Here is a 24,218-nt window from a genome sequence, read left to right as displayed (position 1 = left end):
TTAGTTTGATATTAATTTAAAAAGTTTTCAAAAGTTGTTATTTCCTTTTCAATAAATATTTTTTATTAGACTTTTTTGTAAATATTTTTATTATAACCTTTTTTATTTAATTTTCCCCTAAAAAAAAATGGTGAGTTGGGATTGGGAAGTTGTGAGGAGACTTTAGTTGGGTATTGGTGTGTTGTTTTTATCAACTTATAAAATAATTTATGTTTTTTTTAAAATATTTATTGAAATTCAAATTTTAGCTCAGTTGACATTTTAGTAAATTTGGGTTCAAATCTCTTAACCTACCATATTTCTTTTTTTTTTTTTTTTCAAGATGTTTTCATGGTAAACAAAATATGTATATTTAAAGGTCATGTTTGATCTATAAGATTATTGATAGAATAAGATAATAATCATTTTATACTATATTTGGTTTGTATCTAAAAAATATATATAAGATTGTAAAGATAATTAATTATCCTCTTGGCATAGGATGATTCAGTCCTTCTAAAATAGTGAGGATTATTTTTAATTTATGAGATTGAATTTATATGTCTTATTATATCCTAAAAAATTACGTCAATAATTAAATTGCATAAACTTTGAAAAACAATAATTTTGATCAATAAATAAATTATTCTATCATAATTCTTATATACATCAAACATAAAATAGTATAATATCATTTAATCCAATACTAATCATAATATTATATTATTATATCTTTTCATAATCTTATACACAAAATATACCCTAAATATATTATCTACTTGTATGTTATTATTACTTGTTAATGAAATGATGCTTTTTTTATCCAAGGGATAGGGATAAGATGATGCACAAGATGGAATCGAACTCTAATCTTACTTTTTTTTTTTTTAAACTTTCTTGGTTAGTAAATCAGTAAACAAATTGATGCTTTCATTAATAGCTAAAGGTTATCAAGAATACAAATCCAGCCTGGTAACAACCTTTACCTTCCCAGACCCGACATGCATAAACTTCAAAATGAATCCTTCCTAACATATGAGCTAATTTATTAGCTTCTCTCCTAGTTAGCATGATGAAAATGACAGAATCACACAAGGAAGCCACATCCAAAATATCCAAAGGTCAGACCTCCACTGTCCCAAAATGTAATATCTGCCTTCTTAATTTCTGAGACAGCCAACGAGGAGTCGCTTTCCACAATCACTGCGTCAAAACCAAGATCATTTGCCATTTCATGACCAAACCTCATGGCTTTCACCTCAGCACAGAGAGGATCTGTTTGTGTTTTAAATTCTAGTCTCACCACGTAACAAAACAGTCCTTTAGTGTTCGCCTGCCTATCCCTCACATTACGCTGACTTCACTTTGAATTGTCCTCCTAGGAGAGTTGGGCTCCTAGTCAATTTAGATTGCAATAAAAGTACTTAATATCGAAAGATGTCTATTTTATTTTTCAAAAATGTGATTCGAATTTAAATCATCATCTTCTAATTTAGTTGGATAACTGTAAATTCTTGTTGGATACAAAGAATAAAAAAATTCATTAATTTTCTTTTCATAGAAAATTATCATAACAGTAACAATGGGGAACTAATGAAATTTAAAGCCACACATCACAATTTGTCTAAGACTTTTAAGTTTTGATTTCATTAGAAAAGAAACTTAATATACTTTAAGAATACGTATCCTTTCATTAATCTGTTTGTATAGAGTTTAAAAATTCTATTTATAGTGGATGAAATAATTTTTTCAAATAAAATATGGAAAGTTTTGAAACAATTAGAAGGATTGGCAATTTCCTATTTATCAAAGAAGTACAATAATCTTTGGAAATGGATTAATTGTGCACTAATTCAACAAAGGTTAATTGTGCACTAATTTAACAAAGGTTAATGTTATTAATAATTCTTGAACTATAATAAAATATTTAAAATGGTATTTTAACTCTAAATATCTCTAATGTATTACTTGAATTACGAATATATTAATTAATATAATATTTAGAGTATTTTTTGTATGTATTTTATTATTATTTAGAGTTATCACATCACAGATGAAAATTATATTAATTTTATAAATTCATAATTTAAATATCATATTTAAAAATTTTTAAATTAAGATATTACATTAATATTTCACTATGACTTAATGCACTGTAACATTAACATTTTAACAAACAAAGAAGAGTAAAAGAAAAGAAGACAAAATCATAAGTTTATAGTTCAAGAAAGGATAATAAGTCCTTACCTCCGCACGATAATTAACTGGTGAAAGTCATCTCATTTTACTGCATCGGATGATTCGAGCTACAATTTGATCAACAGCTGCCCAGTAACTCTTCCTCCATTTCTCATTCAACAAATAAAGAAGCCCAAAAAGTCCCCAAAATCCAACTACATAGCCTGCAATCACCATCGCATACAACAATTTCTTCTGTCCTGTATCATCTCCCACATCATATGATTCCGGAGTTACGGAAACCTTGCTGTCACAATCAACACCATCAGAAGCTCCACATAAGAATTTGTTCCCAATGTATGCTAATCCATCTCTGCTCAATGTGTCAAAATGTGGCCCTGTTGGAATTTTCCCACTTAGATTGTTGTATGACAGGCTTAAAGTGGAGAGCGAATCCGACAAAGTCAATGCTATCGGGATCTCTCCGCTTAGATTATTGTAACTGAGGTCAAGTGACTCCAAGAGGCTCATGTTTCCAATGCTGGATGTGATGTTAGCAGACAGGGTGTTATGGGAGAGATTAAGGGCATAAAGCCCTTGTAAAAGGCCTAATTCAGATGGAAGGCTTCCGGTTAGATTGTTACATGAAAGATCCATCCCATTATTGTATGTTCGGACCACTTTAGTCTGCTGTAACAATCCCTTGGCAACCAGTTTCACTTCAACACCAGCATACAGTTCTGAGATGATAAACCCGAGAAGATATGCATCTGTTGGTCGGTTTATGATTGTCTTTAAACCACATAACTTGTCCGGGATAGGACCAGACAGTTGATTATTGGAAAAGCCAATAAATTGTAGATTTTCTAATGCATTTATCTCTTGCGGTAATGAACCATTGAATTCCAAGACAAGAATTCGGAGGTCTTTAAGGTCTCCAATGAATTGGGGGATCTTTCCTCTTAATTTGTTATTTCCCATATTGAGAACCATTATTCTTTGAAGTTCATAAATAACAGAAGGGAAAGGACCATCAAAATGATTGCTCCTTATATCTAAGAAACTCAACTTTTTCGCACCTTGCAGTTTCCTTGGAATACCCCGCTAAGGTTGTTCCCTCCAAGGTTCAGATATATTAGAGATGTGCAATTTCCTAAGCTGGTTGGAATTGTTCCTGCAAAGTTGTTGTTGGAAAGATCAAGCAGCATAAGCTCACTATTTGCTTGACAGACGGAGGATGGGATATTACCATAAAGTTTATTGCTGGAGATGCCAAGTATCTAATGTTTCCAAGTCCAACCTGTGTATGAATGTAGCCTGTGAAATTATTTACGGATAAATCCAAGGCTTCGATGTTCTCAATCCGCCGAGGGATGGACCCATGGAGTTGATTGTTTCTTAAAATAAGTGTTGTCTGTATGAAAAATAACTTTAGCTTAATGTTAGGTGGGATAACGCCTTGTAGACTGTTAAAGGAGATATCTAAGTAACCTAAATTGGGAAGATTGAACAGCCAAGAGGGAATTGTTCCTGATAAGCTGTTATTTGACAAACTTAAGAATGTTAGTTTGGTCAGATTTGATATGAAATCTGGGATTTTGCCTCCTAAATTACAAGAATCTAGGCACAAGATTTCTGGCTGGAACGTTGGTGGAAATGATAGTTGGTCTACTTACACGGTTAGCCCACTAAATCCAAGACCTACCATATATGGGGTCGAGTTTTGGAACGACAAGGACAGGGAGGGGATTGTTCCATTCATCATGTTGAAGCTAACTTCGAGGTAGCTGAGATCATGGAGCTGGCCAATGCAATCTGGTAAATTTCCAATAAAAGAGTTTTCTGCTAAAGCTAGAGTGTGGAGAGAGGAGATGCTGCAAATCGTGTCAGGTATGGATCCTTTAAAAGAGTTCTGAATCAAAGACAGATAATGCAGGCTTTTTAAATTGGATATTGAAGGTGAAATCTCACCAGTAAAACTGTTCATGTCTAGAAACAATTGTTCTAAGCTTGAAAGGTTCATCATGGAGGCAGGTATCTGGCCCTGAATCAAAGAATTGTACGCTATGAAATCATCTAACGAGGTGATGTTGGCTATAGAGGGTGGGATAGATCCAATAACTTGGGTAGAAGACATGTCAATAGATTCTAATTGAGGCCAGGGGACTGCGAGCATGGAATGGAGATCAACCATACGATCAGAGTTGCTTCCCACATAAAGGTCCTTTAGTTGAGGAAGGTAAGGGATATGGCCTTGTAGATTCGATCTGGTGAGGTCAAGGACTGAGAGAGAGGTGAGATTGGCCAACTTACTTGGGATTTTGGATGCTATAAAGTTGAAGTCCATGAACAAATGAGAGAGACGGGAGAGGTTAAAAAGCTGCTCAACTGGAACCTCACCAGAAATCCCGCAATTTGACAGGTCAAGCAACCTCAGCATGAAAAGATTAGATATAGATTTAGCCCATAGGGTTGACCGAGATGCTTCTGATAGATCAACACCACTGAGTTTCAGTTTTCTGAGATTATTCAGCCCTTTTAACCAATTCAAATTTGATGCAGAGAGAATGCCTAGGTTTATGTATGTGTAAAGAGAACCTTAATGAATTGTCATTTTAAAGACAAACTAGAGGAAACGGATGAGAAGTCCACAACGCTAAAGGAACATGAAAGGTCTAGCTCTGTGAGGGAGGTAAGGTTAGCAAATTGTGTTGTAATAGAATCATTGAACATAGAGATTGAAGTAAGTGAGTCCAGTAAGATTTGATAATCCTTTTGGAATCCTTGAGAGCATGAAGTTGTTGAAACTGAGGTCAAGGTACCTGATAAGAGTAAGGGAGAAAAGAGAAGAAGGGATGGTGCCGGTAAGATCAGTAGAAGGGAAGTCAGATGTGGAAACAGGTTGGGAATTCAAGTCCAAGATAAGGCTGTCTGGATTGGGATTTCGGAGGTCAATGGCTGTGACATGAAGCGAGTCTGAACGACGGATTCCATACCAGCTGCAGCAGTTCTGGCCTTTCCACGAAGATAAACGATTTGAAGGGTCTGTAATATGAGATTTGAAGCTTATCAATGCTTCTTTTTCTTCTTCATGACAAGCATTGGCTGCAAAAAGTTTGGAGAAAAAAAAAGAGTAGGAAGAGAAAAAGGGTCATGATGAATTTTATGAATCTCATATGGCTAAGTTGTAAGTTACACAAAGTAACTTCTTGTAAGATATGGAAGAGAGGAAAGAAGGGCTATGTTGATTTTGATCTGTTTGAGGTCCATACAATACTTATAGGGACAGCAATTGAACTGACAGATGAAAACCCTGTTGAATTGTTACTTTAGAATTTTGATTGAAGGGGCAACTGATGCAACATTGGACAAGGCCTTTTCAGGGAGAGGTACTTCTTAGTTTCAAGTTAATCAAATCCTATATCTAAAGACTGGAATAAGGGCCGTACAATTTCATTGGAAGTTTAAAGCTGTGAGACAGTGATAGTTTTTCTGCTAAAGCCCTAATAAATTGGAATGAGATTGAAATTGGCTCATCGTGGTCCCTTGATGAGCTAAGAATATAAGCAGCATTCTTTGTGTTTCACATGTTTTCGAATAACTTAATGCTTAATCCATATCTAATTGTTTTCTAAACAATTTTTATTTAATTGAACGTCTATAGTTGAATGATAAAAATAAAGATATATGAAGTATCATTTTCCATTATGTTCCAGTTGAGATTTCAGATTGAATAATTTGAAGTAGTACACTGATTCATATCTTGAATGTGGAAACTACTGTGCCAGTTGTTACGGATTACTTCAGCAATGACTTAACAAAATAGTTTAGAGGCAAAGTCAAATCCTGTAAGACAATATTTAAATTGGTGCTTGAGGCATCAGTGTGAATTTCTATTACCTGTTTCTTGTTCAACTTAAACTAGTAATCCTTTTTATAATGCAGATGTATTTTCAGACAATTCTTGCTATTCTAATCGTCAATGGCACTTTCCATGCCCCATCAAAAGACGATAGACAGAGTCAGATTGCTATACATGTTGATAGATGCCATTAACATATTATGTTCTTTTCTTAGTTTGCATTCTTGCATTTGCAGTTTTCTCATTCCTGGCCGTTCAAAGGAAGGAACCATGAAGTTTCAATTAGTTTTTGAATTGATTTCTGACATTGTGAAAATCCAATATAGCCAACAATAACTACTTACCACAGAACAGAACACAATGAATCACACAGAATGTACGGAAAATAGCTGACAAGTTTTCTATTTGTTTGAGTGAAAGAAAGGAGAATTTAGTTTCTGATAAGAGACAATGGAATTTAATCTGTATTTGTTCTACAGAGTTTTGTTATACAGAAAATTGGAAAAAGGCATGGTACAATAAAAGCAAAAAATGATTAATTTGTTCTCCAATTCGTTCCTGTATCAAATAATATTTGACTAAAATAAATAGTAATTCTCGAAATCTTTATTAGCCTCATGCCTGCATAAAACCCAAATTTGTTCTCCCATAGCATTTTCCTTGGCTATGTATCATAATGTATAAATCTATAAACTTACTGTTAAACATGGTTTAGAATAATCATCATCAATATTTTTTGTTAAGATGTGATTAATCACCTAATCAAATCTGATCCACAAAATTAGAGTTTAGGTTCAGGAGTACGATTACGCGTGAAAAAAGTTATAGCACCCTCACAATATCCATCCAAAGAATGGTACCAACTAGATTTCAGATTATCCAAGCCTTAATCATATTTGTAATTTATCAAATAATTTAATATTAAAAATATATCTTAAAATTATCCCAATAGTTTGGTAGTAATTTAAGATAATTTTCTCACCTTATGAGTATTCATGGAGATTAGTGTCTCACTTTGAAAAGGTTCCATCATCAAATTTATTAAAAGATTTTGTCCTGAAAAATTAGTAAAGTCTCTCAATAATTTGGTAAAATTTAGTTTAGGAAGCAATTCTCCAATAGTTTAGAAAATAAAAATTATTTTTTTTTATTTTTTTGCAAAAAGACGAATTTATAAAATTTTCCAATAGTTTGGTGGATTCTATTTTAAAAATTAGATTCATGAAAATTCTCTATTAGTTTGATAGAATTCATGAATTTATTTTGAAAGATTTTTATGTGAAAAGATTTTTTATTATTTTTCATTGAAAAGATTTTTTTTTTAACTTCTTTTGTACTTGTTGAAAGAAAAGATTTATTTATTTATTTTATTGTTTAATATTAAAAAACTATGAAAACTGGCAAAATTATAAAACTAATAAGATAATAAGAAAAGAAATAAAATAAAATGAAATCTAAAAATAAAATAAAAAAAAAAGAAGAAAGAAACCTTGCGATTTAGGTTAGGTTGAAGCGGGGTAGCGCACAGATCCTGACACAGGTTCTCGTGGATCTTAACTCACCCAAAATGATGTCATGTAGAAACAATATATAAGTCAAATTCGGCACTTTCTTGCTCAAAAGCCTCTTGCACTTTCTCTCTTTAGCTGATTTATCTCTGTCTTCTCTCTAAAACTCAACCAACAATAACACCGAAAACTTCAATCAAAAATTGGGTAACTTATTAGTTTCTGAAAAAGTCACCAAAAAGTTCAACCGAAAACTAAAAAATTTACCTGATTCTTGAAAAATCAATGGAATTCCATTGAAAAATTCAATTTCGTCAGAAAATTTCATCAAAAAATTCAAATATTCTTTCCAAACCCAAAAAAAACCTAAAAAATTCAAAAAAAATTCGAGAAAATCCTCAAACCTTCCCAAAAAAGCTCCAAATCTTTCTCGAAACATTTTGAAACCTTAAACTTAACTCCAAAAGCCTAAATTCACGCCCGAAAATGCAAATAAAACCCCAAATCCCAATACTAAAATTCTAGAAATTCCTACTGTCAAAATTTTTCTAGACCCATTTTCTCTCAAAATTTCTGTATCTTGTTTTATGATTTTTCATCTAATTTATAAGCAATCTTAGGAGGATTTTTAGGAAATAGGCAGAATCAATCCAAGCTTAAATCTTGGAGATTGATTCTATCCGAGTGTGATCCTGGGTCTCTAATTTAATCCTAATTAATTCCAGTACTTACACCAGTTGACTTTGCATTAAAGACCTATGATTCTGGTCAAATTCATATTTCCCTATCCCATGGTAGATTCGAACAAAAAGGAAAGAAAAGAAAAAACGTAAATAATAATAATAGTAATAATAATAATAATAATAATAATAATAATAATAATAATAATAATATGATATAATATCTAATAATGATAAAAATACAATAGTATTAATATGATATAATATATTAGACTTTAATATAATATAATAATGCTAATAGTAATAATAATACGCCAAAAAAATTAGTTTTGATTAGGCCCGGATACAAATGGGTGTCTACAGCTACCTCTTTTTACATATAACTGTTAGACAGGGATGATGCAAAAACCTAGACACCCAGGTTGCTCAAGTCAAATCAACAAGTAAAACTAATCGAGAGTAAACTGTGAGTCTAAAAATGACTGGGATGATGCCGCGAGTTTGAGAATGATTTGACATGAGCCAAGATCGAATAACTAGGATGATGCTGCGAGTCTGAGAGTGACCAAGATTGAGTAAGGTTATAAATGAATGACCGGGACGATGCCGCGAGTCCAAGAATGATCTAACCTAAGCTGAGATCGAATGATTGGGATGATGCCATGAGTTCGAGAGTGACCAAGATCGAGTTGAGGTCATAAACGAATGACTAAGATGATGCCACGAGTCCGAGAATGATTAACTTGAGCTGATATCAAATGATTGAGATAATGCCACAAGTTTGAAAGTGACCAAGATCGAGTCCAAGTCGTAAATGAATGATCAAGATGATGCCGTGAGTCTGAGAAAGATCTGACTTGAGCCAAGATCAAATGATTATGACGATGCTGTAAGTTCTAGAGTGACCAAGACTGAGTCAAAGTTATGAATGAATGACTGGGATGATGTCGCGAGTCTGATAACAACCAAGATTGAGTCGAGGTCGTAAATGAATTACCGAGATGATACCATGAGTCTGAGAATGATCTAACCTGAGTCAAGATCGAATGATTGGGATGATGTCATGAGTCTGAGAGTGACCAAGACCTAGTCGAGGTCATAAATAAATGATCGAGATGATGTCGCGAGTTTGAAAGTGATCTAACCTAAGCCGAAATCGAATAATTGGGATGATACGACGAGTCTGAGAGTGACCAAGACTGAGTCAAAGTCGTAAATGAATGATCGGGACAATGCCGTGAGTATAAGCTAAAATCAAAACCTATGATGTAAAATCATGCAATGATATAAATGTATACTCTATCTAGAATGTAAATAGAACATCCATTATGGTACTAAGGTTTCCACAACTTTTATCTGCATATTCTATTTCCATGTCTTTCTGGCAAGGAAACTATCCCTAAATAAGTATTTTTCTTTATCCCAAGGGGAACCTTTTACGATCATTTATTTTCTCTTAATGGGAGGCACTCATCCTTAGTCTTTGTCTCTTTCAATCTTCTCAAAGTAACACATAATTTCTTATGACTTTGTTTAATTATTAATCATTATCTCAATTTCAAAATATGAGATGTAAGTTATGCATTTCTTCTATTTATGGCAAGGCATAAGGAAATATATTAAAAGTGGAAAGTAGGACGAATATTATTTATTTAGACAAATGATGGCATAGAAATAAAAAGAGAGTAATAAGGATGGCTATTTGGGGTAACAATGCACCAAGATAAATGATTAGGTAATCATGACAACAAATCTTGGATTTCTTCAAAAACTCAACCAAAATACGATGCCCCAACACCTCAGAGCTCTTTGAAATTCACTGTCTCTGGCATGCTTTTCAAGTGATGCTACATTCATTCGCTTTGCTAAACTTTTTCCTTTTTGTTTCAAGCTGCCCTTCAGGTTTTCAACTTGAAATTTTCTTCTCTTTTTTTTTTGTTTTTATGTTTATATATATATATTTTTTGTTTTGTTTTGTTTTTTTTTTAAACAAAGTACTTCTTCATGGCATCAGAATTAACAATATTAGAAAGTTCATCCCTATCCATTTCTAACAAGATTAGGGCTCTTCTCGAAAAAGCTCTTTTTACAACATATGGTTCTTCTCAATTTGGAGTCCATTTTTCTTTGTTATCGTGTTGGTTTGAAAAGATTCTTTTCAATACCAACTCTCTTTCTCGAAATTGATGAAATTGGACCTTTTTGTCATGAGCTCTTATCATTTTTTTTGGTACAACTGGCCGTGGTAAAGTGTCATCAGTCTCTTTTCCTCAATAAAGTTTAATTGCTCATAGCACTCCCAAATCCATTCAACTTTTTCTAATCTCACTTCTCTTAGGATTCTTAAAAATGGGATCTTTACTTCTATTGGTAATACAACCTCCATTCCATAAACCAAAGAAAAAAGAATTACCTCAGTAGAAATGCACATGAAAGTTTGATATACATGTAGAGCAAAAGGTAATTTCTCGTGTCAATCCTTGTATGTTTCAGTCATCTTCTTTAAGATTCTTTTGATGTTTTTATTTACAGCTTTTATTGTCCCATTCATTTTTGGACAATATGGAGCTAAATTATGATATTTGATCTTAAACTAAGCACATGTTTTTGGCATCATCTTGCTATTCAAATTCTTTGCATTGTCTGAGATGATCCTTTCTGGTAGCTCATATCTATAGATTATCTATTTTTTGATGAATTTACAGATCACTGATCTAGTCATAGTTGTGAAAGAAGCTTTTTTGATCTATTTAATGAAATAATCGATCATCACAAAAATGAATCTATTCCCATTTAAGGCCTTTGAGGTAATAAGACTAATGACATCTATTTCTTATATAGAAAGTGGCCAAGATGGCACTATAACATGTAAAGCCCTGGGCGGAGCATGGATCTTATCAGCATAAATTTGGCATTTGTGATATTTTTTAGCATAATCAATGCAATCTTTTATCAACCAGTAGTACCTGACTTGCATAACCTGTCTTGCCATCATATGCCTATTTGCATGTGCTTCACATACACCATTATGAACTTTTTCAATAATCTTCTTAGCCTCAAAAGCACCTACGCAATGTAATAATACTTGGTTTTTGTCTCATTTGTACAAAATTTCCCATCTAAAAAGAATCCTATAGCCAACCTTCTCAAGATTCTCTTATCACTTTCTGTTGCTTGATTTGGGTATCATTGATTCCTTAGATATTACGTAATGTCATGATACCAGAGATTGCCATCCTCTTCCTCTTTCAAGCTAGCACAATGTACCGGCATGTCCTTGATATCTAGTTTCATAAGCTAAATTTTAACAGTATCATTAATTTGTACCATTATGGCCAAGGTAGCTAAAGCATCTGCAATTTGATTTTTTTCATGAGGCAAGTGTTCAAAATGAATTGCCTTGAATTGTTTGCACAACTCTGAGATGTATTTATGATAAAGGATGAGTTTTGAATCCCTTATCTTCCACTCACCTTTTTGTTGATAAATGACTAGAGCTGAATCTCCAAATACCTTTAACGTTTTGATTTTTTTGTCCAAAGTAGCATGTAGTCCCATAACACAAGCCTCATATTCAGTTACATTATTGGTGCAATTGAAGTTCAATCTTGGTGTAACAGGATAGTAATGTTCTGTTAAAAATATTAAAATTGCTCCAATTCAATGTCCCATGGCATTGGCAGCCCCATCGAAATACATTTTTCATATCTCTCTCTCGCCATTATCTTCTTCTAACCCTAATATGGTCATTAATTCTTCATTTAGAAAATCAAGCTTTATAGGTTCATAATTATCAGCGGCTCTATCTACCAAAAATTTAGTAATGACACTTTCTTTGATTGCTTTTTATCTCACATACACTATGTCATATTCCAAGAACATCATTTGCCATCTTACGATTCTTTTTTATAGTGATGGCTTTTCGAAGATGTATTTGATGGGATCTAGTTTAGTTATGAGCTAAGTTGTATGGTAAAGCATATGCTGTCTGAGTCTTTTAGCTATCCAAGCCAAAGCGTAACACATTTTCTATAATGATGAATACTTGGACTCGTACTCTGTGAATTTTTTACTTAAGTAATAAATACCTCTCTCATTCTTGCCAGATTCATCTTGTTGACCCAATACACATCCCATTGATTTCTCATGTACCCCTATGTACAAAATTAATGGTTTTTTTGGAATAAGTGGTGCTAATATTGGAGGATTTGATAGGTATTGTTTAACCTTATCAAAAGCTTTTTAACATTCTTCATTACACTCACTGAGATTATTCTTCTAAAAGAGTTTAAAAATGGGATCACATTTAAAAACGAGTTGAGAAATGAATCGAGAAATATAATTCAATCTGCTTAAGAAACCTCAAATCTCTTTTTGTGTTCTTGGAGGGGATAAATTCTGAATGGCTCGAATTTTATCCAAGTCAACTTTTATTACTCTTTCACTGACTATAAATCCTAATAGCTTCCCTGACCTGGCTCCAAATGTACATTTGGCCAGATTTAGTTTGAGCTAAAACTTTTTCAACCTCTCAAGAATTTTTTTGAGATTGACTACATGCTCCTCTTCCCTTCAGGATTGGGTGATTATATCATACACATACACTTCAATCTCTTTATGCATCATGTCACAAAAGAATGTTACAATAGCCTTTTGATAGGTTATCCTAGCATTTTTTAGTCCAAAAGGCATGACATTATAGCAGAAAGTTCCCCACATAGTGATAAATGTATTTTTTTCTATATCATCTTAAGCCATCTTTATCTGATTATAATCAAAGAATCCATTCATAAAAGAGAACAATGAATGTCAGGCCATATTGTCCACTAGTGTATCTATGTAAGGCAAAGGAAAATTATCTTTCAGACTAGCTTTATTCAGATCTCGATAGTCTACACATATTCATACATTTTCATCATTCTTGGAGATAGGTACTATATTAGCCACCCTTTTAGGGTATTTGGCCACTTGTAGAAAGCCTCCATCAAAATGTTTTTGTACTTCCTCTTTGATTTTCAATAAAATTTTTTACTTTATCCTTTTCAACTTTCACTACACCGATTTGCATTTAGACTTCAAAGGTAGCCCGTGCTCTACTATTTTAGTGTTAAGCCCAAGCATATCTTAGTAGGACCAGGCAAACACATCCATAAATTTTTTAAGCAAATTTTTTAACCGTTGCCGATCAACTGTTGAAAGTAAAATGTCAATCTTGACTTTTTTTTTGTTTTTAACATCAGCTAAATTAATCAGTTCAACAACTTTTTAATAAGGCTCAATGGACTTATCTTCTGCTCAATTAGCCTCATTAAATTTAGAGACAAAGTATATTTCTTAGAGTCTTCTTCAATATCAAGTTCACCAATATTAATCGAATTTTTAAAATTAAATCCCGACTCATTGTCATGATTACCTTCATTCCTTTAGAGACTTGAAAGTTAATGGAATAGGAGATATTGGTAAGGAACTTTTGATGGGATAATGAATGGAGTAAAAGAAATGGATAAAATGCATGCTCCTACTTTTATTGAAATAATGAAAAATAAATGGCCCAAACATAAGAGTTCATCCTAATGCTTTTGAGCATAAGCAATTAGGAGATGTGATTACATTAGAAAAAAAAAAAACAAGCATCTAGATAACCCTTAAATTCTTCAATTCATAACTAGGTAGGCAAGGGTAAACCAATGATTCGTCAATTTGACTTTCATTATCCACCATATGAATGGACAGCTTGGCAAAAGCTTTCTCTCATTTTGGTTCTTTTTTTGTGTTTTCCTTAGTTCTTGGGTGTATGTATCCTATAGGAACGAAAGTTTCATTTAAATGAGGAAATATCATTGGTCTATTTTTTGCCCTTCTACTATTTTTTTACATTTTTTCTATCTCATAACCCAATCTTGATTTATAACTGTAATCTTCAATCTTAAGAAGCTTTCTTATCCCTTAAAGGCTTCTACCGAAGCTAAACCTAATACTCCAACCCTTGTTAATCATCTGATTAATCACAATCTGATTGAATTTGAGTCTTTCACCCACTGCATTAACAGGTTTAAAAGATCGATAAAAACATTCCAATGATTCCTCTACTGCTTCCATATATAGGGTATTTATAGGTTGGGTTACCAATAAGTCTTTCTTCTTAGCTACAATCACCAATTGTCTTTTCATATTGAATTTGATGTTTTGATGCAGTGAGGAGGGGACAGTGCCTACTTGTGGACCTATAGCTTTCTCAATAAGCAACTATATGATGTGGAGAAATTTATAACCTAAAATTTTATGTTGAAGACACACGACCCAATCTATATAGGCAACTCAACATCCTCCAAGACTTCTTATCTAGCTCGATTAAATGCTTAGACCACTATTTGACTGCTTTCAATATAAGATATATCAAAATGCAGCTTGGCTAAAATAAACACAGGCATGACATTAATAGGTGATCTATTATCAATAAAAACCTTTGCTACTATATGGCCTTTACATTTAATGGTGATATGCAATGCCTTGTGCTCTTACCTTCAGGTGAAATCTTATCATCACTAAAAGAGATGTGATATAGTACTATTAGGTTCCCCGCCAAGTGATTCACATACTATACAAACACATTATGGGCTACATAATCTTGATTCAGTACTTTTAACAAGGTGTTACGATGTGGTTCAGAATTCAAGAGAAGTAAAAGCAAAGAAATTCTGGTTGGCATTTTATTCAATTGCTCCACCACAGAGTATTCGCTATGCTTTACCAACTTTAAAAATTCACAAGTTTTTTTTTTCTGACACAAAATTTAAGGTTTCTTTCTCTGAGACTTTTTTTGGTTTAACTTGCTTCTCTTTCCCTTTTTTTATGTTCTTCAAGGTTTCTAGAGTATAACATCTTTAACTTTTAGTTATGCCTCTTACACCTATTATATTGGTGATTCAAATTTCGGCATAACCTTTCTTTACCCTTAGGTTTTTACCTTATAATCACACTTTCATGGCACAGTTTTATCATCTTTGTAAAGGAACATGCATGAGACTTTAAAAGTTATTGGTTTAGGAACAAACCTGTTCCCAATTGATTGTAACTTCTCACTACAACATATGGTGATAGGTTTTGGTACCCACCTGTCTGTCATAGCCACCCTAATATCTTTCAAGGCTCCTAACTTCTCATATAATTCTATTTGATAAGAGTTCATTAACTTCTGTACATTTTGGTGAAACTGTCGACATTTTTTAATAGAATGCCCTAGGGCTTTACTATGATACTTACACTTTTGATTAGGGATGAATCTTCCTATACAAGTGTGTGGGGCTATTAGTTGTATTAATCTAACTTCATAAAAGGTGTCATACAATTGCTTAAATGACATTTTAATCTCTTTTACCCTTTTTTTTATATGCCTTTTATCCTTATCCAGGGCATTGACTGTATGATTGGGCAAGGGATTCCCACTAATGTTGGGTACTGAGCTCTCACTAGTATAAAAAATTATCAGCTCTTCTTTAATTAGATGTTGCACTTTTTATTTTAAAGAAAGGTAATTTTTAGTAAAATGGCTTGTTACTCCATAATGGTAGTCACAATGAGTGATGGCATTGTACCATTTGGGATAAAGAGGTTCAAGTAGGGCAATGAGGTAGTTTTTATAAAGATCTTGGTATAGTTTTATATAGCTTGTAGGTATAGGATCAAATGTAGGTATTTCCCTTATCCATGATTCTCTGGCATTACTTATAATGCTGACTAGGTGAACAAGGGATCTTGGTGATAATGGATAAGAAGGTTGTGTAGTTGGTTGGTAAGGGGAAATAGAAGTATGACTCACAGTGTGGTGGTATGTAAGATACGTAGGTTGAGAGTAATTTTTAAATTGCTACCCTTCAAGACTCATGGCTTGAATTTCACTCTCCTTTTAATACGTTCTTTTAAAAAATTCCCTTTTCTTCAAGTTTGCCATTTTTTATGGTATTTTTTATGATTTTTCCTAAAATCACCATGTCAACAAAGTTTTTTGTTGTATTTTCTATCATTCTTTCATAGTATGACACTTTAAAGTGCTCACAAATAGCACTGTAGTTTTTTTTTTCATCAACGGAGGTTATACTTGAGTAGCTATGACTCACCACCTTTGGGCATATTGCTTGTAGGATTTAAATGCTTTCTTTTTCATTCCTTACAAGGAAAAGTGATTAGGGGCCATGTCAATAACATGGCGATATTGATTGATGAAAAACCAGATCAAATCTTTTCGCATCTTTATACGGGTTCTGTCTAACGAACATACCATTTTGCTACAAACCCAATTAAGTTATCTTGAAAGACGTGCATAAGCAACTTTTCATTACTAGTATGTGATGCTATCTTACGAAAATACATTATGATATGCATGATAAGGCATTTAATACCATTATACTTTTCAAACTCTAGTATTTTGAATTTGGGTGACATCACCATGTTTGGTACTAGGCAAAGCTCCACTGCATCCATAAATCTATAAAAATCAATTCTTTTTACAGCCCTCAATCTTTCTTTAAGCTTGTTCATGGCCTAATCAGTTTTAGCATTTTTTAAGGGTACAACTACCTGTAACTTCTCTTTCTCTTTTACCTTATCCATGGAATGAGTTGAATGGGCTCAGCTGTATTTTTAATGAAAAAAAGATTGTCATAACTTTGAACGTTCTCATGATCGGGTGTATAAGTCATTTCTGAGTAGTTGTACTTTGGAAAAGTTATTTGTTGAGGTTGGAAGATTAGGGTAATTGAGTCTATTATAGGCTGAAACCTAGAGGATATGTCGATTCAATAGCTATGGGTAAGGTATCTTCCTCTACTGCCTTTCTTCTGTTTGCCTTTTCCATAGCTTTCAAAATTTTGCTCACTTTTTTTTTAAGTACCTTTTGAGCCTTTTCTATCCTCTCAAGATGATTTGCATTGTCTTGCTCCATCTTCTTGGCTTTAGCCTGGGTATTGTATGAGTGTGTAGCTATTGTTGCACCTTAGTACCATAATTAAAAATCAATAATGATGCATGATAATGAATGAATGAATGAATGTGATGCAATGCATGGAAAAAAAAAGAAAAAAAATATTTACCCCTTAAAAATTTAACAAAAGTGAACTTTCATTTATTTCATAAGAGTCTATTTTATATCAAATCTAATACTATCCCTCTATAAAAGTGCTTAACTTGCCCATACTGATCTTTAGCCTCCTCAATGAAGTTCAACAATCTCTGTCCATGCTCCCCTGCTAGTGTAATTGAAGCTCTTAATGGCTCAGCCTCTTCCACCATTTCACCTACCTTAATCACTATTTTGCCTATCTGAGCTGTAAGGTGTTTTATGTATCTTTGTCTTTCTAACCCTTTTCTCTTACTATACCACACCTGATAGGATAATTCTTTATGCTTTTCTGTGAGGGTTTTGACATGATCTTTTTGTTTATTCAACTTTAGTGTTAGGGTCAAAATTTAGTCTAAAAGCATTTCATTTTCCTGCTGAACTTCTTCATAATCATTTTCTATTTATGCACATTCTTTTTTCAAGTCTTCATTCTCATGAGCTAGATCTATGTTATTTATTTCTTTAGCCTGCACCTATATGTGCAACCTCTTATGCTATTGGCATAGTTCCTTCAATTCTTTAAGGGCATCATCCCGTTCTCTGATAACTTTTTAGGCCTTGCTATATTTTTTAGCAATCCTTGGATTTCTAGTTTTTTTGCTTTATTTTGCCATTGGTCTTTTTCTCTCTGAAGCTTTAAAATTTCCTGTTTTAATTTTCTTTTTCTACTTCATATTCTTTCCTTGTAGATTCTAATTCTAAAGGCATATCATCTGACTCATGGTCCATCAACTGGCATTGGTCTATAGGTGTAGGTACCACATTTTACCCTCTTTTGGTTCTCTAATTTAGAAACTTCTGAGTGGCCTTATCAGTAAATAGTCTAGGGTTTACCCTTTTGGACTTTTTTTAAGCCTTGATCATGCTATCAATTTTTTAAAAAGTTTTGGGCTCCCCGTATGAACAATCAAATTGGCTGAGCTTATAAGTCCTAGGAGTATATTTTTCAGCTCTATGTTGTCTCATTACCATCAACGGTGCATAACTCGTTGACCCTCATAGACCTAAAAATGAAACACTTGTTTCATCTTCACATTGATATAACATAGGTTCCCTATTCATCCACTGAGCTAACCATTTCACTTGATCAACTGTGAGCTCTTGCAATAAATATTTTCACTCCTTCTGAGTCTATACTTTTGGCCAAATGCTTTACATAACTCCCTAATTAGATTTTGGGTGTAGAAATAAAGCTTGAAGAAGGCACTCTTTTTGCATTCGAAATGGCTTTTCATTTACAGATATAGTAATGGTATGCAACCTATGAATCTTGCCTTGTCATTTTATCTACAAAAGTCCAGAGATCTGATGGTTTCTACTAAGATAGTTGAAAAAGGATTACATTTTTTTTCAATCTGTTCAAAAAGATCAACCACTTTTATCTCAATGTAGCCTAACTCCTTAGGGAAAATGACCAACCCATATATGGCTAGAGCAAATACATTCATCCCCTGATCATTATCTTGATGCTTAACAATGAAATCTCAGAGAACCTCCCAAGGGATATCCTTATGCTTTTTTTTTCTTGAATGTAAGAATCTATGATCTCTTTTCCCACTCTTAAAATCTAGCCTAATTTCTTGTGATTCCTTTATTTGTGCTTTTTTGTATATATTTTGTCTGGATATAGTAGATGCATGCCCACTTACTTTAAGTACTCCTCTATAGTTGGCACCAAATCAACCTTATTAAAGATGAAACAATGGTAGGAAGGATCCCAGAATTGTTTCATCATCTTAATGAGTGAGTTATCAACATCCACTGACAAGAGATATGCAATATGCTTAAACTTCTAACAAAAAGCTTCCTGCCTTAAAGAAGTCATGTTGATCCATATAGTTACTAGGCTTTTCAAGTCATTATGTTTGAGGAGCAAGTAAACTTCCTTTGGTAATGTAGAGATATAACTAAGTGGTAAACAATCTCTTTTTTCTTGCTACTTCTTGTCTGATTCTATCTTTATATCTATGGGAGAGTCACATTTGAACAGTGTAGATGAGGTGCAAACTTGATGCTTTATAGAGTCCATAAAAGCTTTTGTTGAAATAGTTTTTGGGGCAAAAACACTATGCTATTTGTAAGTATGTTTATGAATATGCACAAAAGGAAAATAAATAAAAAAAGATAAAAAAATTAGTTAGTCACTTCAATAAAACATAGAATAAACACCATATAGCAAATAACAATATGGCTTTAAATTTTGGATTGATTACAAAAGGTAGGAGGATAAGATTCTATCTATGGTTGGGCTCATAAGGTTGGCTATATATGGTTTGGGTTAATTCTAAAAGGTTCCCAAATTGTTCCTTACATCATGATCCATCATAGACTAGTAAAGCATTTTGATCCTCGCCTATCATAGGCTACAAGTGAAAATGATTTAATTTGAGTGAAAGTATTTTGTAGGCCCATGTGGAGCCATGAAATCTCATGAGGGCATAGGTACTTCATTCCCTCTTAAAGGTAAAGCCATGGTAAAAAGCTTATGTTATGCATACGTAAATAAATGACATGTATATATACAATGAATAATTAAGCAAATATAAGCAATGAATAAAAAGAAAGACAAATGAATAATTAAGCAAGTATACACAATAAAAAAAGAAAATAGCAAATACAAGCAATGAAAATGAATAAAGTAATTTTAAATTTATTAAGCGAGGCTTGGATGATAAGAAATCCTTTGCTAGCCTGACTTTCGAGTCCCTAGTGGAGTCGTCAAACTAGCGTAACATACAGGTTCATAGACCTACCGCTAGATATGGTTTAGAAGAGTCATCATCAATCTTTCTTATTAAGGTATGATTGGCTACTTGATCAAATCTGATCCATGAAATTAGAGTTTAGGTTTAAAAGTACAATTACGTATGGGGAAAGTCATAGCACCCTCATAATGCCCATCCAAAGAATAGTACCAGCTAGATTCAGATTATCCAAGCCTTGATCATATTTGTGATTTATCAGATAATTTAATATTGAAAATATATCTTAAAATTATCCCAATAGTTTGGTAGCAATTTAAGATAATTTTCTCACTTTATGAGTGTTTATGGAGACTAGTGTCTCATTCTGAAAAGGCTCCATTATTGGATTTATTAAAAGATTTCATCCTAAAAAAACTAATAAAATCTCCTAATAGTTTGGTAGGACTTAGTTTAGGAAGTAATTTTCCAATAGTTTAGAGAATGAATTTTTTTTTTTATTTTTTTGCAAAAAGATGAATTTATGGAATTTTTCAATGGTTTGGTGGATTCCATTTTAAAAATTAGATCCACGAATATTCTCCAATAGTTTGGTAGAATTCATGAATTTATTTTGAAAGATTTTTATTTGAAAAGATTTATTATATTTTTTATTGAAAATGTTTTTTTTTTAACTTCTTCTATTCTTCCCAAAAGAAAATGTTTATTTATTTATTTTTTATTATTTAATATTAAAAAAATATTAAAATCAACAAAATTATAAAACAAAAAAAAAATTAAATTAAATTAAATCTAAAAATAAAATAAAAAAAGAAAAAGAAAACCTTGCGATTTGGGTTGGGTTAAAGTGAGTCGGCACGTGAATCCTAACTCGAGTTCACGCGGATCCTAAGTCACCCAAAACAACATTGTGTAGAGACAATATATAAGTCAGATTCAGTACCTTTACGCTCAGAAGCCTCTTGCCCTCTCTCTAGTCGATTTCTCTTTGCCTTCTCTCTAAAACTTAGTCAAGAACACCATTAAAAACTTTAACCAAAAATTAGGTAACCTATCAGTTTCTAGAAAAGTCATCGAAAAGTTTAACCAAAAACTGAAAAATCTATCGATTTTTGAAAAAATCACCAGAATCTTGCCAAAAAATTCAACCTTGACAAAAAATTCCATCAAAAATTTCAAATAGTCTTCCCAAACCCAAAAAAAAAACCTAGAAAAACCCAAAAATATCTAAAAAAATCCAGAAAATCTTCAAACCTTTCCAGCAAACTCCAAATCTTCCCTGAAACCTTTTGAAACCTTAAACCTAACTCTAGAAGCCTAAATTCCCGCCTGAAATTGCAATCAAACCCCAAATCCTAATACCAGAATTGCAAGAATTCCTATTGCCAAAACTTTTCTAGACCCTTTTTCTCTCAAAATTTATGTTTCCTATTCTTTGATTTTTCATATAATTTATAGGCAATCTTAGGAGAATTTTTAGGAAATGAGCAGAATCAATCCAAGCTTAAATCCTGGAGATTGATTATGTCTGAGTGTGATTCAAGGTCTCTGATTTGATCCCAATCATTTCTAGTACTTACACCAGTTGACTTTGCATTAAAGACCTATGATTCTGGTCAAATTCAGATTTTCTTATACCTTGGCAGATTCAAACAAAAAAGAAAGAAAAGAAAAAACGTAAATAATAATAATAATAATAATATGATATAATATACTAATAATGATAAAAATACAATAGTATTAATATAATATAATATATTATACTATGATATAATATAATAATGCTAATATTAATAATAATACGCCAAAGAAAATTAGTCTTGATTAGGTCCAGACACAAATGGGTGTCTACACTATGTTAAGAGCTGATGGTTGGATGAAGAACATAAACCATTTCAAAACTCATGTATTTTCCTTGGCTCTCCAATGATAAGGTCATTTACTACCTCACAAATCCAAGGCATAAATATTCTTAAAGCAGTGAAGGGATATCTAACTTCGATTTGGAAAATTAAAAGGCCAGGGTGAGGTTTGAATGGTTCCTGATATGATAAGTTGTTATTTCACAAAGTTAAATATGTTAGGTTGGGATTTTAATTACCTCCCAAATTACATGTCTCCAAAGATTTGTGGGGTGGACATGGGTGGGGATATATATATATATATATATATATATATGTTGGTCCACTTTTACAATCTGATCACTAGATCCAAGACCTAAAACCATGTCTGGGTGGAGTTTTGGAACAAAGATGATAGAGAAAGGACTGATTCATTGATCACATTGAGACCGGCAAAAAAGAGATAGCGAAGATTGGGAAGTTGGCCAATGCAATCAGATAAGTTTCCAGTTGCAAAGAAACTGCAGGGAGTAGGGGATGGTACTTTCCTCTGCTGTAAGGTAACAGAATCCAAAGAAGAATTTGTTAAGGTAGCAGAATACTTTGACGCTGTTGTGAACTTGGCAGTGAAAATCAAAGCTCAAAACAAAAGGTATTTGCAAGGCTTAGTTACCTTTAATTTTATTCTCTCTGGGCTTGCATCTGTCTGACCATCATTTATATCTGCTATTCTGCTCTGTAACGTGTGTGTGTTAATAGTACATGCTTGTTGTAGGTCCTAGCTAGGTCTTGCGTCCTGACTAGTTCTGTTGCTTATATCTACCGATTTGCCTCAGGGTGAACTTTAAGAGGATACATCCGCTCAGCTTGCTGACGCAAATGTCTAAGAAACATTATCCTTAATACCTCTTCTGCTCTTCATCTTCCTACTTAGTTGTTCTCTTAACTCATCATTAAGCTTGAGAGGCAAATACAATGAATGCTCCAGCTCCTTAAATTGGCACAAGGGAAGAACAAGGGAGCTAGAGATTAAGCTGACAACTCTGCTGGTGGTCGTTATACCATATTATCTTTATTACTTTTGAAATTTTTTTAGAAGACATGACTTTCCTTTGTATTTTCATTCCATAACTAGTTTTTGCAAATTTATGACGCATATGTAATTCTTATCTCTAAAAATTTATTGTAAAAAATAATTTTTTATATTATAATAATAATGTTAAATACTAATAATTAATTTTGATCTTGATATAATATAAGTAAAATTTGATAACTTTTGATAAAATTTTGATAATCTTCGATGCATTATTGGTAACTTATGATATAATTTTGGTAACTATTGATACAATTTTGATAATCTTTCATAAAATTTTTGTAATTTCTCGACATAATTTAAGTAATTGTTTGATAACTTAAAATATATTTTTTGTAACTATTGATAAAATCTGTGTTATCATATATTTAACGATAGATTCCTATAGGAAAGCATGGGTTCAGTTCTAATATAAGATAATTTTCTTTTTAAACAATAAAATTATTATTTTATTCAAATTTATATAATTTTTTTTCACTAATTCTTTATAGAATATGTTTATGGTAGATTTATCTTAATCCCTACAATGAAAGTTTTGACTTCATTTCTGCTAATACCTAGGGTTCAATCTCTGATAACTTTAAATATAATAAAAGTTATCAATAATTAACAATTAAATATAATAAAAGTTATCAATAATTAACAATTAAATTATCAGTTGTTTACTATTAAGCTATCAATGATATACTACCAATTTATGAATGATTTGCTATTAATTTTTTATGAAGGATTTGCTATTAAGTTATGAGGGATTTGCCACTTATTATTAGTGATTTACTATTAAGTTATTGATGAGTTATTATAAAGTTATAACTGATTTACTACTAATTTACTAATGATTTACTAAAATATAATCAATGATTAACTAATTTATTACTCAATTATCACCGATTTATAATTAAATTATTAATAATGTATTATTATGTTATTACTGATTTATTATTAAGTTATCAATTTATTACTAAATTATCACTTGTTTAAAACTAAGTTATCAGTAATTTACTATTACATTATTAGTTATTTACTAGTATATTATCAATTTATTATTAAATTATCAATGATTTACTATTATATTTTATATATTTATTATTATGTCATCATTGATTTACTATTTAATTTTTAATTATTTATCTCAAAATTATTATTGAATTATCACTAAAGTATATATGATTTACTACAAAATTATTATTGTTTTATATTAAATTATACATGATTTACTATTAAGTTGTCATTGATTAACTATTATGTTATCGATGA

General features: G+C 32.1%; 1 protein-coding gene and 1 pseudogene across 1 annotated transcript; both read right to left on the bottom strand.

The window, feature by feature from the left end:
• Positions 1–1,066: 1,066 nt before the first annotated feature.
• On the bottom strand, positions 1,067–3,934 carry LOC149520518 (uncharacterized; annotated as a pseudogene).
• A 74-nt stretch (positions 3,935–4,008) lies between these two features.
• LOC111310741 (receptor-like protein EIX1) lies at positions 4,009–22,762 on the bottom strand. The gene is made up of 6 exons (XM_089745503.1): positions 22,692–22,762; positions 21,282–21,356; positions 20,971–21,032; positions 4,980–5,262; positions 4,129–4,676; positions 4,009–4,031 (listed from the first exon to the last, which is right to left on the bottom strand). Exons 1-6 carry the CDS (start codon positions 22,760–22,762, stop codon positions 4,009–4,011), a joined length of 1,062 nt encoding a protein of 353 aa, XP_089601629.1.
• Between the last annotated feature and the right edge of the window lie 1,456 nt (positions 22,763–24,218).

This window comes from Durio zibethinus, chromosome 1, assembly GCF_047325235.1.
Source record: "Durio zibethinus cultivar Kanyao isolate XHJ-2024 chromosome 1, ASM4732523v1, whole genome shotgun sequence".
NCBI classification, from domain to species: Eukaryota; Viridiplantae; Streptophyta; class Magnoliopsida; order Malvales; family Malvaceae; genus Durio; species Durio zibethinus.
This window is presented reverse-complemented; position numbering and strand designations above follow the sequence as displayed.